The 15764-nt window shown below is 60.0% G+C and overlaps 2 protein-coding genes across 6 annotated transcripts in view; one reads left to right on the top strand and one right to left on the bottom strand.

Annotated features, from left to right (window-relative positions):
- Nucleotides 1-15764, bottom strand: part of st3gal4 (ST3 beta-galactoside alpha-2,3-sialyltransferase 4) — a 189949-nt gene that overhangs the window by 102464 nt on the left and 71721 nt on the right. The window lies entirely within an intron of this gene.
- On the top strand, nucleotides 14528-14815 carry LOC121269591 (small cysteine and glycine repeat-containing protein 6-like). The gene has a single exon (XM_041174293.1). The coding sequence runs from the start codon at nucleotides 14528-14530 to the stop codon at nucleotides 14813-14815; it is 288 nt and encodes a 95-aa protein (XP_041030227.1).

Raw genomic sequence — 15764 nt, 5'->3', positions numbered from 1 at the left:
TCTGGCTGTAGCTGTGTCTGTGTCTGTGATTGTAGCTGTGTCTATGGCTGTGGCTGTGGCTGGAGCTGTGGCTGTGGCTGGAGCTCTGGCTGTGGCTGGAGCTCTGGCTGTGGCTGGAGCTCTGGCTGTCGCTCTGGCTGGAGCTGTGGTTGTGGCTGTGGGTGGAGCTGTGGCTGTCTGTGTGTGTCTGTGGCTGTGGCTGCAGCTGGAGCTGTGGCTGGAGCTGAGGCTGAAGCTGTGTCTGTGGCTGGAGCTGTGGCTATAGCTGTTGCTGTGTCTGTGTCTGTGATTGTAGCTGTGTCTATGGCTGTGGCTGAAGCTGTGGCTGGAGCTGTGGCTTGTGTCTGTGGCTATGGCTAGGTCTCTAGCTGTGCCTGTGACTGTGGCTGTGACTACAGCTGTAGCTGTGGCTGTGTCTGTGTCTGTAACTGTGACTGTGGTTCGAGCTGTGACTGGAGCTGTGGCTGTGGCTGGAGCTGTGTCTGTGGCTGGAGCTCTGGCTGGAGCTGTGGCTGTGGCTGGAGCTCTGGCTGTGGCTGGAGCTCTGGCTGGAGCTGTGGCTGTGGCTGTGGGTGTCTGGGGCTGTGTCTGCAGCTGGAGTTGTGGCTGTGGCTGAGGCTGAAGCTGTGTCTGTGGCTGGAGCTGTGGCTATAGCTGTTGCTGTGTCTGTGTCTGCGATTGTAGCTGTGTCTGTGGTTGGAGCTGTGGCTGGAGCTGGAGCTGGAGCTGTGGCTGGAGCTGTGTCTGTAGCTACAGCTGGAACTGTGGCTGTGGCTGGAGCTCTGGCTGTGACTGTGAATGGAGCTGTGTCTGTGATTGAAGCTGTGTCTGTGGCTGTGGCTGGAATGGTGGCTGTAGCTGTGTCTGTGGCTGGGGCTGGGGCTGGAGCTGTGACTGTGGCTGTGGCTGTGTCTGTGTCTGTGACTGGGGCTATGGCCGGAGCTGTGGCTGTGACTGTGACTGCGACTGTGGCTACAGCAGTGGCTGTCGCTGTAGCTGTGGCTGTGTCTGTGTCTGTAACTGTGACTGTGGTTCGAGCTGTGACTGGAGCTGAGGCTGGAGCTCTGGCTGTGGCTGGAGCTGTGGCTGTGTCTGTGTCTGTAACTGTGACTGTGGTTCGAGCTGTGACTGGAGCTGAGGCTGGAGCTCTGGCTGTGGCTGGAGCTGTGGCTGTCGCTCTGGCTGGAGCTGTGGTTGTGGCTGTGGGTGAAACTGGAGCTGTGGCTGTCTGTGTGTGTCTGTGGCTGTGGCTGGGGCTGGGGCTGTGGCTGTGGCTGGGGCTGGGGCTGTGTCTGCGTCTGTGTCTGTGTCTGTGGCTGGAGCTGTGGCTGTGTCTGACTATGACTATGACTATGACTATGACTGTCTGTGTCTGCGACTGCGATTGCGACTGGAGCTCTGGCTGTGGCTGTTTCCGTAGCTGGAGCTGTGTCTATGTCTGTGTCTGTGTCTGTGTCTGGAGCTATGGCTGTGGCTGACTATGACTGTGTCTATGACTGTGTCTGTGACTGTGTCTGTGACTGCGACTGGAGCTCTGGCTGTGGCTGTTTCCGTGGCTGCGACCGTGGCTGTGGCTGCGACCGTGGCTGTGGCTGCGACCGTGGCTGCGACCGTGGCTGTGGCTGTGACCGTGGCTGTGGCTGCGACCGTGGCTGCGACCGTGGCTGCGACCGTGGCTGCGACCGTGGCTGTGGCTGCGACTGAAGCTGTGGTTGTGGCTGTGTCTGACTGTGTCTGTGTCTGTGGCTGTTTCCGTGGCTGTGTCTGTGCCTGGGGCTGTGGCTGTCTGTGTCTGTGTCTGTGACTGGGGCTGTGGCTGTGTCTGTGTCTGTGACTGCGACTGGAGTTCTGACTTTGGCTGTTTCCGTGGCTGTTTCCGTGGCTGCAACCGTAGTTGTGGCTGCGACCGTGGCTGTGGTTGTGGCTGTGTCTGACTGTGTCTGTGCCTGGGGCTGTGTCTGTGTCTGTGTCTGTGCCTGGGGCTGTGGCTGTGTCTATGTCTGTGCCTGGGGCTGTGTCTGTGCCTGGGGCTGTGTCTGTGCCTGGGGCTGTGTCTGTGGCTGTGTCTGTGCCTGGGGCTGTGTCTGTGCCTGGGGCTGTGTCTGTGTCTGTGTCTGTGACTGGAGCTGTGGCTGTGGCCGTGGCCGTGGCTGTGACTGGAGCTGTGGCTGTGTCTGTGTCTGTGTCTGTGACTGGAGCTGTGGCTGTGGCCGTGGCCGTGGCCGTGGCTGTGACTGGAGCTGTGGCTGTGGCCGTGGCTGTGAACGTGGCTGTGGCTGGGGCTGGAGCTGTGGCTGTTGCTGTGGCTGGGGCTCTGTCTGTAGCTGTGACTGTATCCTGAATGTGTCTGTGTTTGTGGCTGGAGCTGTAGATGTGGCTGTGGTTGTGGCCGGAACTGTGGCTGTGACTGTGGCTGTAACTGTAGCTGTAACTGTGTCTGTGGCTATGGCTGTAGCTATGGCTGTGACTGTGGCTGGAGCTGTGGTTGTAGCAGTGTCTGGGGCTGTATCTGGGGCTGTGGCTGTGGCTGGAGCTGTGACTGTGGCTGTGTCTGTGACTGGGTCTGTGGCTGTGTCTGTAGCTGTGGCTGTGTCTGTAGCTGTGACTGTATCCTGAATGTGTCTGTGGTTGTGGCAGGAGCTGTGGCTGGAGCTGTAGATGTGGCTTTGGCTGTGGCTGTGGCTGTGACTGTGACTGGAGCTGTAGCTGTGTCTGTGGCTATGGCTGTAGCTATGAATGTGACTGTGGCTGGAACTGTGGTTGTAGCAGTGTCTGGGGCTGTATCTGGGGCTGTGGCTGTGACTGGAGCTGTAGTTGTAGCTGTATCTGGGGCTGTGGCTTTGACTGGAGCTGTAGTTGTAGCTGTATCTGGGGCTGTGGCTGTGACTGAAGCTGTGGTTGTAGCAGTGTCTGGGGCTCTATCTGGGGCTGTGGCTGTGACTGGAGCTATGGTTGTAGCTGTGTCTGGGGCTGTATCTGGGGCTGTGGCTGTGACTGGAGCTGTGGTTGAGGCTGAGGCTGGGGCTGGGGCTCTGGCTGTGGCTGGAGCTGTAGCTGTGTTTGTGGCTGGGTCTGGAGCTGTGGTTGTAGCTGTGTCTGGGGCTGTATCTGGGGCTGTGGCTGTGACTGGAGCTGTGGTTGTAGCAGTGTCTGGAGCTGTAGCTGTGGCTGTGGCTGGGTCTGGAGCTGTGGCTGTAGCAGTGTCTGGGGCTGTATCTGGGGCTGTGGCTGTGACTGGAGCTGTGACTGTATCCTGAATGTGTGTGGTTGTGGCAGGAGCTGTGGTTGGAGCTGTATCTGTGGCTGTGGCTGTGTCTGTGACTGGGTCTGTGGCTGTGTCTGTGGCTGTGTCTATGGCTGTGGCTGGAGCTGTGGCTGGAGCTGTAGATGTGGCTTTGGCTGTGGCTGTGGCCAGAGCTGTGGCTGTATCTGTGGCTGTGTCTGTGGCTGGAGCTGTGACTGTGGCTGTGGCTCCATCTGTGGCTGTGGCTCCATCTGTGGCTGTGTCTGTGGCTGTGTCTGTGGCTGTGGCTGGAGCTGTGGCTGTGGCTGGAGCTGTGGCTCTGTCTGTGGCTGGAGCTGTGGCTGGAGCTGTGGCTGTGTCTGTGACTGTGACTGTGGCTGTGGCTGGAGCTGTGGCTGTGGCTGTGGCTGGAGCTGTGGCTGGAGCTGTGGCTGTGGCTCTGTCTGTGGCTGGAGCTGTGGCTGTGGCTCTGTCTGTGGCTGGAGCTGTGGCAGTGGCTGGAGCTGTGGCTGGAGCTGCATCTGGAGCTGTGGCTGTGGTTGTAGCTGGAGCTGTGGCGGTGGCTGTGGCTGTGCCTGTGATTGAAGCTGTGTCTGTGGCTGTGTCTGTAGCTGGGGCTGGGGCTCTGGCTGTGGCTGGGGCTGGAGCTGTGGCTGTTGCTGTGGCTGTGTCTGTGTCTGTGTCTGTGTCTGTGTCTGTGTCTGTGACTGTGGCTGGGGCTATGGCCGGAGCTGTGGCTGTGTCTGTTACTGTGTCTGTTACTGTGTCTGTGGCTGGAGCTGTGGCTTGTGCCTGTGGCTATGGCTAGGTCTCTAGCTGTGCCTGTGACTGTGACTGTCGCTGTAGCTGTGGCTGCGTCTGTAACTGTGACTGTGGTTCGAGCTGTGACTGGAGCTGTGGCTATGTCTGTGATTGTAGCTGTGGCTGTGACTGTGGCAGGAGCTGTGGCTGTAGCTGTGTCTGTGGCTGGAGCTGTGGCTGTGTCTGTGTCTGTGTCTGTGTCTGTGACTGGAGCTGTGGCTGTGGCCGTGGCCGTGGCCGTGGCTGTGACTGGAGCTGTGGCTGTGTCTGTGTCTGTGTCTGTGACTGGAGCTGTGGCTGTGGCCGTGGCCGTGGCCGTGGCTGTGACTGGAGCTGTGGCTGTGGCCGTGGCTGTGAACGTGGCTGTGGCTGGGGCTGGAGCTGTGGCTGTTGCTGTGGCTGGGGCTCTGTCTGTAGCTGTGACTGTATCCTGAATGTGTCTGTGTTTGTGGCTGGAGCTGTAGATGTGGCTGTGGTTGTGGCCGGAACTGTGGCTGTGACTGTGGCTGTAACTGTAGCTGTAACTGTGTCTGTGGCTATGGCTGTAGCTATGGCTGTGACTGTGGCTGGAGCTGTGGTTGTAGCAGTGTCTGGGGCTGTATCTGGGGCTGTGGCTGTGGCTGGAGCTGTGACTGTGGCTGTGTCTGTGACTGGGTCTGTGGCTGTGTCTGTAGCTGTGGCTGTGGCTGGAGCTGTGACTGTATCCTGAATGTGTCTGTGGTTGTGGCAGGAGCTGTGGCTGGAGCTGTAGATGTGGCTTTGGCTGTGGCTGTGGCTGTGACTGTGACTGGAGCTGTAGCTGTGTCTGTGGCTATGGCTGTAGCTATGACTGTGACTGTGGCTGGAACTGTGGTTGTAGCAGTGTCTGGGGCTGTATCTGGGGCTGTGGCTGTGACTGGAGCTGTAGTTGTAGCTGTATCTGGGGCTGTGGCTTTGACTGGAGCTGTAGTTGTAGCTGTATCTGGGGCTGTGGCTGTGACTGAAGCTGTGGTTGTAGCAGTGTCTGGGGCTCTATCTGGGGCTGTGGCTGTGACTGGAGCTGTGGTTGTAGCTGTGTCTGGGGCTGTATCTGGGGCTGTGGCTGTGACTGGAGCTGTGGTTGAGGCTGAGGCTGGGGCTGGGGCTCTGGCTGTGGCTGGAGCTGTAGCTGTGTTTGTGGCTGGGTCTGGAGCTGTGGTTGTAGCTGTGTCTGGGGCTGTATCTGGGGCTGTGGCTGTGACTGGAGCTGTGGTTGTAGCAGTGTCTGGAGCTGTAGCTGTGGCTGTGGCTGGGTCTGGAGCTGTGGCTGTAGCAGTGTCTGGGGCTGTATCTGGGGCTGTGGCTGTGACTGGAGCTGTGACTGTATCCTGAATGTGTGTGGTTGTGGCAGGAGCTGTGGTTGGAGCTGTATCTGTGGCTGTGGCTGTGTCTGTGACTGGGTCTGTGGCTGTGTCTGTGGCTGTGTCTATGGCTGTGGCTGGAGCTGTGGCTGGAGCTGTAGATGTGGCTTTGGCTGTGGCTGTGGCCAGAGCTGTGGCTGTGTCTGTGGCTGTGTCTGTGGCTGGAGCTGTGACTGTGGCTGTGGCTCCATCTGTGGCTGTGGCTCCATCTGTGGCTGTGTCTGTGGCTGTGGCTGGAGCTGTGGCTGTGGCTGGAGCTGTGGCTCTGTCTGTGGCTGGAGCTGTGGCTGGAGCTGTGGCTGTGTCTGTGACTGTGACTGTGGCTGTGGCTGGAGCTGTGGCTGTGGCTGTGGCTGGAGCTGTGGCTGGAGCTGTGGCTGTGGCTCTGTCTGTGGCTGGAGCTGTGGCTGTGGCTCTGTCTGTGGCTGGAGCTGTGGCAGTGGCTGGAGCTGTGGCTGGAGCTGCATCTGGAGCTGTGGCTGTGGTTGTAGCTGGAGCTGTGGCAGTGGCTGTGGCTGTGCCTGTGATTGAAGCTGTGTCTGTGGCTGTGTCTGTAGCTGGGGCTGGGGCTCTGGCTGTGGCTGGGGCTGGAGCTGTGGCTGTTGCTGTGGCTGTGTCTGTGTCTGTGTCTGTGTCTGTGTCTGTGTCTGTGACTGTGGCTGGGGCTATGGCCGGAGCTGTGGCTGTGTCTGTTACTGTGTCTGTTACTGTGTCTGTGGCTGGAGCAGTGGCTTGTGCCTGTGGCTATGGCTAGGTCTCTAGCTGTGCCTGTGACTGTGACTGTCGCTGTAGCTGTGGCTGCGTCTGTAACTGTGACTGTGGTTCGAGCTGTGACTGGAGCTGTGGCTATGTCTGTGATTGTAGCTGTGGCTGTGACTGTGGCAGGAGCTGTGGCTGTAGCTGTGTCTGTGGCTGGAGCTGTGTCTGTGTCTGTGATTGTAGCTGTGGCTGGAGCTGTGTCTGTGTCTGTGATTGTAGCTGTGTCTATGGCTGTGGCTGGAGCTGTGGCTGGAGCTGTGGCTTGTGTCTGTGGCTATGGCTAGGTCTCTAGCTGTGCCTGTGACTGTGGCTGCGACCGTGGCTACAGCTGTGGCTGTGGCTGTGTCTGTAACTATGACTGTGGTTCGAGCTGTGACTGGAGCTGTGGCTGTGTCTGTGTCTGATTGTGGCAGGAGCTCTGGCTGTAGCTGTGTCTGTGTCTGTGATTGTAGCTGTGTCTATGGCTGTGGCTGTGGCTGGAGCTGTGGCTGTGGCTGGAGCTCTGGCTGTCGCTGGAGCTCTGGCTGTGGCTGGAGCTCTGGCTGTGGCTGGAGCTCTGGCTGTGGCTGGAGCTCTGGCTGTCGCTCTGGCTGGAGCTGTGGTTGTGGCTGTGGGTGGAGCTGTGGCTGTCTGTGTGTGTCTGTGGCTGTGGCTGCAGCTGGAGCTGTGGCTGGAGCTGAGGCTGAAGCTGTGTCTGTGGCTGTGTTTGTGGCTGGAGCTGTGGCTATAGCTGTTGCTGTGTCTGTGTCTGTGATTGTAGCTGTGTCTATGGCTGTGGCTGAAGCTGTGGCTGGAGCTGTGGCTATAGCTGTTGCTATGTCTGTGTCTGTGATTGTAGCTGTGTCTATGGCTGTGGCTGAAGCTGTGGCTGGAGCTGTGGCTTGTGTCTGTGGCTATGGCTAGGTCTCTAGCTGTGCCTGTGACTGTGGCTGTGACTACAGCTGTAGCTGTGGCTGTGTCTGTGTCTGTAACTGTGACTGTGGTTCGAGCTGTGACTGGAGCTGTGGCTGTGGCTGGAGCTGTGTCTGTGGCTGGAGCTCTGGCTGGAGCTGTGGTTGTGTCTGTGGCTGGAGCTCTGGCTGGAGCTGTGGCTGTGGCTGGAGCTCTGGCTGTGGCTGGAGCTCTGGCTGGAGCTGTGGCTGTGGCTGGAGCTCTGGCTGTGGCTGGAGCTCTGGCTGGAGCTGTGGCTGTGGCTGTGGGTGTCTGGGGCTGTGTCTGCAGCTGGAGCTGTGGCTGTGGCTGAGGCTGAAGCTGTGTCTGTGGCTGGAGCTGTGGCTATAGCTGTTGCTGTGTCTGTGTCTGCGATTGTAGCTGTGTCTGTGGTTGGAGCTGTGGCTGGAGCTACAGCTGGAACTGTGGCTGTGGCTGGAGCTCTGGCTGTGACTGTGAATGGAGCTGTGTCTGTGATTGAAGCTGTGTCTGTGGCTGTGGCTGGAATGGTGGCTGTAGCTGTGTCTGTAGCTGGGGCTGGGGCTGGAGCTGTGACTGTGGCTGTGGCTGTGTCTGTGTCTGTGACTGGGGCTATGGCCGGAGCTGTGGCTGTGACTGTGACTGCGACTGTGGCTACAGCAGTGGCTGTCGCTGTAGCTGTGGCTGTGTCTGTGTCTGTAACTGTGACTGTGGTTCGAGCTGTGACTGGAGCTGTGGCTGGAGCTCTGGCTGTGGCTGGAGCTCTGGCTGTGGCTGGAGCTGTGGCTGTCGCTCTGGCTGGAGCTGTGGTTGTGGCTGTGGGTGAAACTGGAGCTGTGGCTGTCTGTGTTTGTCTGTGGCTGTGGCTGGGGCTGGGGCTGTGGCTGTGGCTGGGGCTGGGGCTGTGTCTGCGTCTGTGTCTGTGTCTGTGGCTGGAGCTGTGGCTGGAGCTGTGGCTGTGGCTGGAGCTGTGGCTGGAGCTGTGGCTGTGGCTGGAGCTCTGGCTGTCGCTCTGGCTGGAGCTGTGGTTGTGGCTGTGGGTGAAACTGGAGCTGTGGCTGTCTGTGTGTGTCTGTGGCTGTGGCTGGGGCTGGGGCTGTGGCTGGGGCTGTGTCTGTGTCTGTGTCTGTGTCTGTGGCTGGAGCTGTGGCTGTGTCTGACTATGACTATGACTATGACTATGACTATGACTATGACTATGACTATGACTGTCTGTGTCTGCGACTGCGATTGCGACTGGAGCTCTGGCTGTAGTTGTTTCCGTAGCTGGAGCTGTGTCTGTGTCTGTGTCTGTGTCTGGAGCTATGGCTGTGGCTGCGGCTGACTATGACTGTGTCTGTGACTGTGTCTGTGACTGTGTCTGTGACAGTGTCTGTGACTGCGACTGGAGCTCTGGCTGTGGCTGTTTCCGTGGCTGCGACCGTGGCTGTGGCTGCGACTGTGGCTGCGATCATGGCTGTGGCTGCGACCGTGGCTGTGGCTGTGACCGTGGCTGCGACCGTGGCTGTGGCTGCGACCGTGGCTGTGGCTGCGACTGAAGCTGTGGTTGTGGCTGTGTCTGACTGTGTCTGTGTCTGTGGCTGTTTCCGTGGCTGTGTTTGTGCCTGGGGCTGTGGCTGTGTCTGTGTCTGTGTCTGTGACTGGGGCTGTGGCTGTGTCTGTGTCTGTGACTGCGACTGGAGCTCTGGCTGTGGCTGTTTCCGTGGCTGTTTCCGTGGCTGCGACCGTAGCTGTGGCTGCGACCGTGGCTGTGGTTGTGGCTGTGTCTGACTGTGTCTGTGCCTGGGGCTGTGTCTGTGTCTGTGTCTGTGCCTGGGGCTGTGTCTGTGCCTGGGGCTGTGTCTGTGCCTGGGGCTGTGTCTGTGCCTGGGGCTGTGGCTGTGGCTGTGTCTGTGCCTGGGGCTGTGGCTGTGTCTGTGTCTGTGCCTGGGGCTGTGTCTGTGCCTGGGGCTGTGTCTGTGCCTGGGGCTGTGTCTGTGCCTGGGGCTGTGGCTGTGGCTGTGTCTGTGCCTGGGGCTGTGGCTGTGGCTGTGTCTGTGTCTGTGACTGGAGCTGTGGCTGTGGCCGTGGCCGTGGCTGTGACTGGAGCTGTGGCTGTGGCCGTGGCTGTGAATGTGGCTGTGGCTGGAGCTGTGAATGTGGCTGTGGCTGGAGCTGTGGCTGTGGCTGTGTGTGTCTGTGGCTGTGGATGGGGCTGGAGCTGTGGCTGTGGCTGGAGCTGTGGCTGGGGCTGGAGCTGTGGCTGGGGCTCTGTGTGTCTGTGGCTGTGGATGGGGCTGGAGCTGTGGCTGTGTCTGTCTGATTGTGGCAGGAGCTCTGGCTGTAGCTGTGTCTGTGTCTGTGATTGTAGCTGTGTCTATGGCTGTGGCTGTGGCTGGAGCTGTGGCTGTGGCTGGAGCTCTGGCTGTCGCTCTGGCTGGAGCTGTGGTTGTGGCTGTGGGTGGAGCTGTGGCTGTCTGTGTGTGTCTGTGGCTGTGGCTGCAGCTGGAGCTGTGGCTGGAGCTGAGGCTGAAGCTGTGTCTGTGGCTGTGTTTGTGGCTGGAGCTGTGGCTATAGCTGTTGCTGTGTCTGTGTCTGTGATTGTAGCTGTGTCTATGGCTGTGGCTGAAGCTGTGGCTGAAGCTGTGGCTGGAGCTGTGGCTATAGCTGTTGCTGTGTCTGTGTCTGTGATTGTAGCTGTGTCTATGGCTGTGGCTGAAGCTGTGGCTGGAGCTGTGGCTTGTGTCTGTGGCTATGGCTAGGTCTCTAGCTGTGCCTGTGACTGTGGCTGTGACTACAGCTGTAGCTGTGGCTGTGTCTGTGTCTGTAACTGTGACTGTGGTTCGAGCTGTGACTGGAGCTGTGGCTGTGGCTGGAGCTGTGTCTGTGGCTGGAGCTCTGGCTGGAGCTGTGGTTGTGTCTGTGGCTGGAGCTCTGGCTGGAGCTGTGGCTGTGGCTGGAGCTCTGGCTGTGGCTGGAGCTCTGGCTGGAGCTGTGGCTGTGGCTGTGGGTGTCTGGGGCTGTGTCTGCAGCTGGAGTTGTGGCTGTGGCTGAGGCTGAAGCTGTGTCTGTGGCTGGAGCTGTGGCTATAGCTGTTGCTGTGTCTGTGTCTGCGATTGTAGCTGTGTCTGTGGTTGGAGCTGTGGCTGGAGCTGGAGCTGGAGCTGTGGCTGGAGCTGTGTCTGTAGCTACAGCTGGAACTGTGGCTGTGGCTGGAGCTCTGGCTGTGACTGTGAATGGAGCTGTGTCTGTGATTGAAGCTGTGTCTGTGGCTGTGGCTGGAATGGTGGCTGTAGCTGTGTCTGTGGCTGGGACTGGGGCTGGAGCTGTGACTGTGGCTGTGGCTGTGTCTGTGTCTGTGACTGGGGCTATGGCCGGAGCTGTGGCTGTGACTGTGACTGCGACTGTGGCTACAGCAGTGGCTGTCGCTGTAGCTGTGGCTGTGTCTGTGTCTGTAACTGTGACTGTGGTTCGAGCTGTGACTGGAGCTGAGGCTGGAGCTCTGGCTGTGGCTGGAGCTGTGGCTGTGTCTGTGTCTGTAACTGTGACTGTGGTTCGAGCTGTGACTGGAGCTGAGGCTGGAGCTCTGGCTGTGGCTGGAGCTGTGGCTGTCGCTCTGGCTGGAGCTGTGGTTGTGGCTGTGGGTGAAACTGGAGCTGTGGCTGTCTGTGTGTGTCTGTGGCTGTGGCTGGGGCTGGGGCTGTGGCTGGGGCTGTGTCTGTGTCTGTGTCTGTGGCTGGAGCTGTGGCTGTGTCTGACTATGACTATGACTATGACTATGACTGTCTGTGTCTGCGACTGCGATTGCGACTGGAGCTCTGGCTGTGGCTGTTTCCGTAGCTGGAGCTGTGTCTGTGTCTGTGTCTGGAGCTATGGCTGTGGCTGTGGCTGACTATGACTGTGTCTATGACTGTGTCTGTGACTGTGTCTGTGACTGCGACTGGAGCTCTGGCTGTGGCTGTTTCCGTGGCTGCGACCGTGACTGTGACCATGGCTGCGACCATGGCTGTGGCTGCGACCGTGGCTGTGTCTGCGACCGTGGCTGTGTCTGCGACCGTGGCTGCGACCATGGCTGTGGCTGCAACCGTGGCTGTGGCTGCGACCGCGACCGTGGCTGCGACCGTGGCTGTGGCTGCGACTGAAGCTGTGGTTGTGGCTGTGTCTGACTGTGTCTGTGTCTGTGGCTGTTTCCGTGGCTGTGTCTGTGCCTGGGGCTGTGGCTGTCTGTGTCTGTGACTGGGGCTGTGGCTGTGTCTGTGTCTGTGACTGCGACTGGAGCTCTGGCTGTGGCTGTTTCTGTGGCTGTTTCCGTGGCTGCGACCGTAGCTGTGGCTGCGACCGTGGCTGTGGTTGTGGCTGTGTCTGACTGTGTCTGTGCCTGGGGCTGTGTCTGTGTCTGTGCCTGGGGCTGTGGCTGTGTCTGTGTCTGTGCCTGGGGCTGTGGCTGTGTCTGTGTCTGTGCCTGGGGCTGTGTCTGTGCCTGGGGCTGTGTCTGTGCCTGGGGCTGTGTCTGTGTCTGTGCCTGGGCTGTGGCTGTGTCTGTGTCTGTGTCTGTGTCTGTGACTGGAGCTGTGGCTGTGGCCGTGGCCGTGGCCGTGGCTGTGACTGGAGCTGTGGCTGTGTCTGTGTCTGTGTCTGTGTCTGTGACTGGAGCTGTGGCTGTGGCCGTGGCCGTGGCTGTGACTGGAGCTGTGGCTGTGGCCGTGGCTGTGAATGTGGCTGTGGCTGTGGCTGGAGCTGTGGCTGTGGCTGTGTGTGTCTGTGGCTGTGGATGGGGCTGGAGCTGTGGCTGTGGCTGGAGCTGTGGCTGTGGCTGTGGCTGGGGCTGTGGCTGTGTCTGTGTCTGTGACTGGGGCTATGGCCGGAGCTGTGGCTGTGACTGTGACTGCGACTGTGGCTACAGCAGTGGCTGTCGCTGTAGCTGTGGCTGTGTCTGTGTCTGTAACTGTGACTGTGGTTCGAGCTGTGACTGGAGCTGAGGCTGGAGCTCTGGCTGTGGCTGGAGCTGTGGCTGTGGCTGGAGCTCTGGCTGTCGCTCTGGCTGGAGCTGTGGTTGTGGCTGTGGGTGAAACTGGAGCTGTGGCTGTCTGTGTGTGTCTGTGGCTGTGGCTGGGGCTGGGGCTGTGGCTGTGTCTGTGTCTGTGTCTGTGGCTGGAGCTGTGGCTGTGTCTGACTATGACTATGACTATGACTATGACTGTCTATGTCTGCGACTGCGATTGCGACTGGAGCTCTGGCTGTGGCTGTTTCCGTAGCTGGAGCTGTGTCTGTGTCTGTGTCTGTGTCTGGAGCTATGGCTGTGGCTGCGGCTGACTATGACTGTGTCTATGACTGTGTCTGTGACTGTGTCTGTGACTGCGACTGGAGCTCTGGCTGTGGCTGTTTCCGTGGCTGCGACCGTGGCTGTGGCTGCGACCGTGGCTGCGACCATGGCTGTGGCTGCGACCGTGGCTGTGGCTGCGACCGTGGCTGTGGCTGCGACCGTGGCTGTGGCTGCGACCGTGGCTGCGACCGTGGCTGTGGCTGCGACCGTGGCTGTGGCTGCAACCGTGGCTGTGGCTGCGACCGTGGCTGTGGCTGCAACCGTGGCTGTGGCTGCGACCGTGGCTGTGGCTGCGACCGTGGCTGCGACCGTGGCTGTGGCTGCGACCATGGCTGTGGCTGCGACTGAAGCTGTGGTTGTGGCTGTGTCTGACTGTGTCTGTGTCTGTGGCTGTTTCCGTGGCTGTGTCTGTGCCTGGGGCTGTGGCTGTGTCTGTGTCTGTGCCTGGGGCTGTGGCTGTGTCTGTGTCTGTGCCTGGGGCTGTGTCTGTGCCTGGGGCTGTGTCTGTGCCTGGGGCTGTGGCTGTGGCTGTGTCTGTGTCTGTGACTGGAGCTGTGGCTGTGGCCGTGGCCGTGGCTGTGACTGGAGCTGTGGCTGTGGCCGTGGCTGTGAATGTGGCTGTGGCTGTGGCTGGAGCTGTGGCTGGAGCTGTGGCTGTGGCTGTGTGTGTCTGTGGCTGTGGATGGGGCTGGAGCTGTGGCTGTGGCTGGAGCTGTGGCTGGGGCTGGAGCTGTGGCTGGGGCTGTGTGTGTCTGTGGCTGTGGATGGGGCTGGAGCTGTGGCTGTGTGTGTGTCTGATTGTGGCAGGAGCTCTGGCTGTAGCTGTGTCTGTGTCTGTGATTGTAGCTGTGTCTATGGCTGTGGCTGTGGCTGGAGCTGTGGCTGTGGCTGGAGCTCTGGCTGTCGCTCTGGCTGGAGCTGTGGTTGTGACTGTGGGTGGAGCTGTGGCTGTCTGTGTGTGTCTGTGGCTGTGGCTGCAGCTGGAGCTGTGGCTGGAGCTGAGGCTGAAGCTGTGTCTGTGGCTGTGTTTGTGGCTGGAGCTGTGGCTATAGCTGTTGCTGTGTCTGTGTCTGTGATTGTAGCTGTGTCTATGGCTGTGGCAGAAGCTGTGGCTGGAGCTGTGGCTATAGCTGTTGCTATGTCTGTGTCTGTGATTGTAGCTGTGTCTATGGCTGTGGCTGAAGCTGTGGCTGGAGCTGTGGCTTGTGTCTGTGGCTATGGCTAGGTCTCTAGCTGTGCCTGTGACTGTGGCTGTGACTACAGCTGTAGCTGTGGCTGTGTCTGTGTCTGTAACTGTGACTGTGGTTCGAGCTGTGACTGGAGCTGTGGCTGTGGCTGGAGCTGTGTCTGTGGCTGGAGCTCTGGCTGGAGCTGTGGTTGTGTCTGTGGCTGGAGCTCTGGCTGGAGCTGTGGCTGAGGCTGAAGCTGTGTCTGTGGCTGGAGCTGTGGCTATAGCTGTTGCTGTGTCTGTGTCTGTGTCTGCGATTGTAGCTGTGTCTGTGGTTGGAGCTGTGGCTGGAGCTGGAGCTGTGGCTGGAGCTGTGTCTGTAGCTACAGCTGGAACTGTGTCTGTGATTGAAGCTGTGTCTGTGGCTGTGGCTGGAATGGTGGCTGTAGCTGTGTCTGTGGCTAGGGCTGGGGCTGGAGCTGTGACTGTGGCTGTGGCTGTGTCTGTGTCTGTGACTGGGGCTATGGCCGGAGCTATGGCTGTGACTGTGACTGCGACTGTGGCTGTGGCTACAGCAGTGGCTGTCGCTGTAGCTGTGGCTGTGTCTGTGTCTGTAACTGTGACTGTGGTTCGAGCTGTGACTGGAGCTGAGGCTGGAGCTCTGGCTGTGGCTGGAGCTGTGGCTGTCGCTCTGGCTGGAGCTGTGGTTGTGGCTGTGGGTGAAACTGGAGCTGTGGCTGTCTGTGTGTGTCTGTGGCTGTGGCTGGGGCTGGGGCTGTGGCTGGGGCTGGGGCTGTGTCTGTGTCTGTGTCTGTGTCTGTGGCTGGAGCTGTGGCTGTGTCTGACTATGACTATGAATTTGACTATGACTGTCTGTGTCTGCGACTGCGATTGCGACTGGAGCTCTGGCTGTGGCTGTTTCCGTAGCTGGAGCTGTGTCTGTGTCTGTGTCTGTGTCTGGAGCTATGGCTGTGGCTGTGGCTGACTATGACTGTGTCTATGACTGTGTCTGTGACTGTGTCTGTGACTGCGACTGGAGCTCTGGCTGTGGCTGTTTCCGTGGCTGCGACCGTGGCTGCGACCGTGGCTGTGGCTGCGACCGTGGCTGTGTCTGCGACCGTGGCTGTGTCTGCGACCGTGGCTGTGTCTGCGACCGTGGCTGCGACCATGGCTGTGGCTGCAACCGTGGCTGTGGCTGCAACCGTGGCTGCGACCGTGGCTATGGCTGCGACCGTGGCTGTGGCTGCGACTGAAGCTGTGGTTGTGGCTGTGTCTGACTGTGTCTGTGTCTGTGGCTGTTTCCGTGGCTGTGTCTGTGCCTGGGGCTGTGGCTGTGTCTGTGTCTGTGACTGCGACTGGAGCTCTGGCTGTGGCTGTTTCCGTGGCTGTTTCCGTGGCTGCGACCGTAGCTGTGGCTGTGACCGTGGCTGTGGTTGTGGCTGTGTCTGACTGTGTCTGTGCCTGGGGCTGTGTCTGTGTCTGTGTCTGTGTCTGTGCCTGGGGCTGTGGCTGTGTCTGTGCCTGGGGCTGTGTCTGTGCCTGGGGCTGTGGCTGTGCCTGGGGCTGTGGCTGTGTCTGGGTCTGTGCCTGGGGCTGTGTCTGTGCCTGGGGCTGTGGCTGTGTCTGTGTCTGTGCCTGGGGCTGTGGCTGTGTCTGTGTCTGTGACTGGAGCTGTGGCTGTGGCCGTGGCCGTGGCTGTGGCTGTGACTGGAGCTGTGGCTGTGGCCGTGGCCGTGGCCGTGGCTGTGACTGGAGCTGTGGCTGTGGCCGTGGCTGTGAATGTGGCTCTGGCTGTGGCTGGAGCTGTGGCTGTGGCTGTGTGTGTCTGTGGCTGTGGATGGGGCTGGAGCTGTGGCTGTGGCTGGAGCTGTGGCTGGGGCTGTGTGTGTCTGTGGCTGTGGATGGGGCTGGAGCTGTGGCTGTGGCTGGAGCTGTGGTTGTGGCTGGGGCTGAAGCTGTGGCTGGAGCTGTGTCTGTCTGTGGCTGGAGCTGTGGCTGTGGCTGGAGCTGTGGTTGTGGCTGGGGCTGAAGCTGTGGCTGGAGCTGTGTCTGTCTGTGGCTGGAGCTGTGGCTGTGGCTGTTTGTGTTTGTATCTGTGTCCGGGTCTCCGTGTCCCCGGGTCCCCGTGTCCGTGTCTCCGTGTCCATGTGGTTGTGGCTGGAACTGTGGCTGTGGCTGGAGCTGTGTCTGTCTGTGTTTGTA

The sequence above is a fragment of the Carcharodon carcharias genome, chromosome 25, assembly GCF_017639515.1.
Source record: "Carcharodon carcharias isolate sCarCar2 chromosome 25, sCarCar2.pri, whole genome shotgun sequence".
In the NCBI taxonomy this organism is placed as follows: domain Eukaryota; kingdom Metazoa; phylum Chordata; class Chondrichthyes; order Lamniformes; family Lamnidae; genus Carcharodon; species Carcharodon carcharias.
The sequence above is the reverse complement of the archived record's forward strand: the minus strand, read 5'-3'. Positions and strand labels throughout refer to the sequence as shown.

Excerpts from the sequence above, each read along its gene's own strand:
- LOC121269591 (XM_041174293.1), top strand. The coding sequence starts at position 14,528 with ATGGCTGTGGCTGTGGCTGACTATGACTGTGTCTATGACTGTGTCTGT.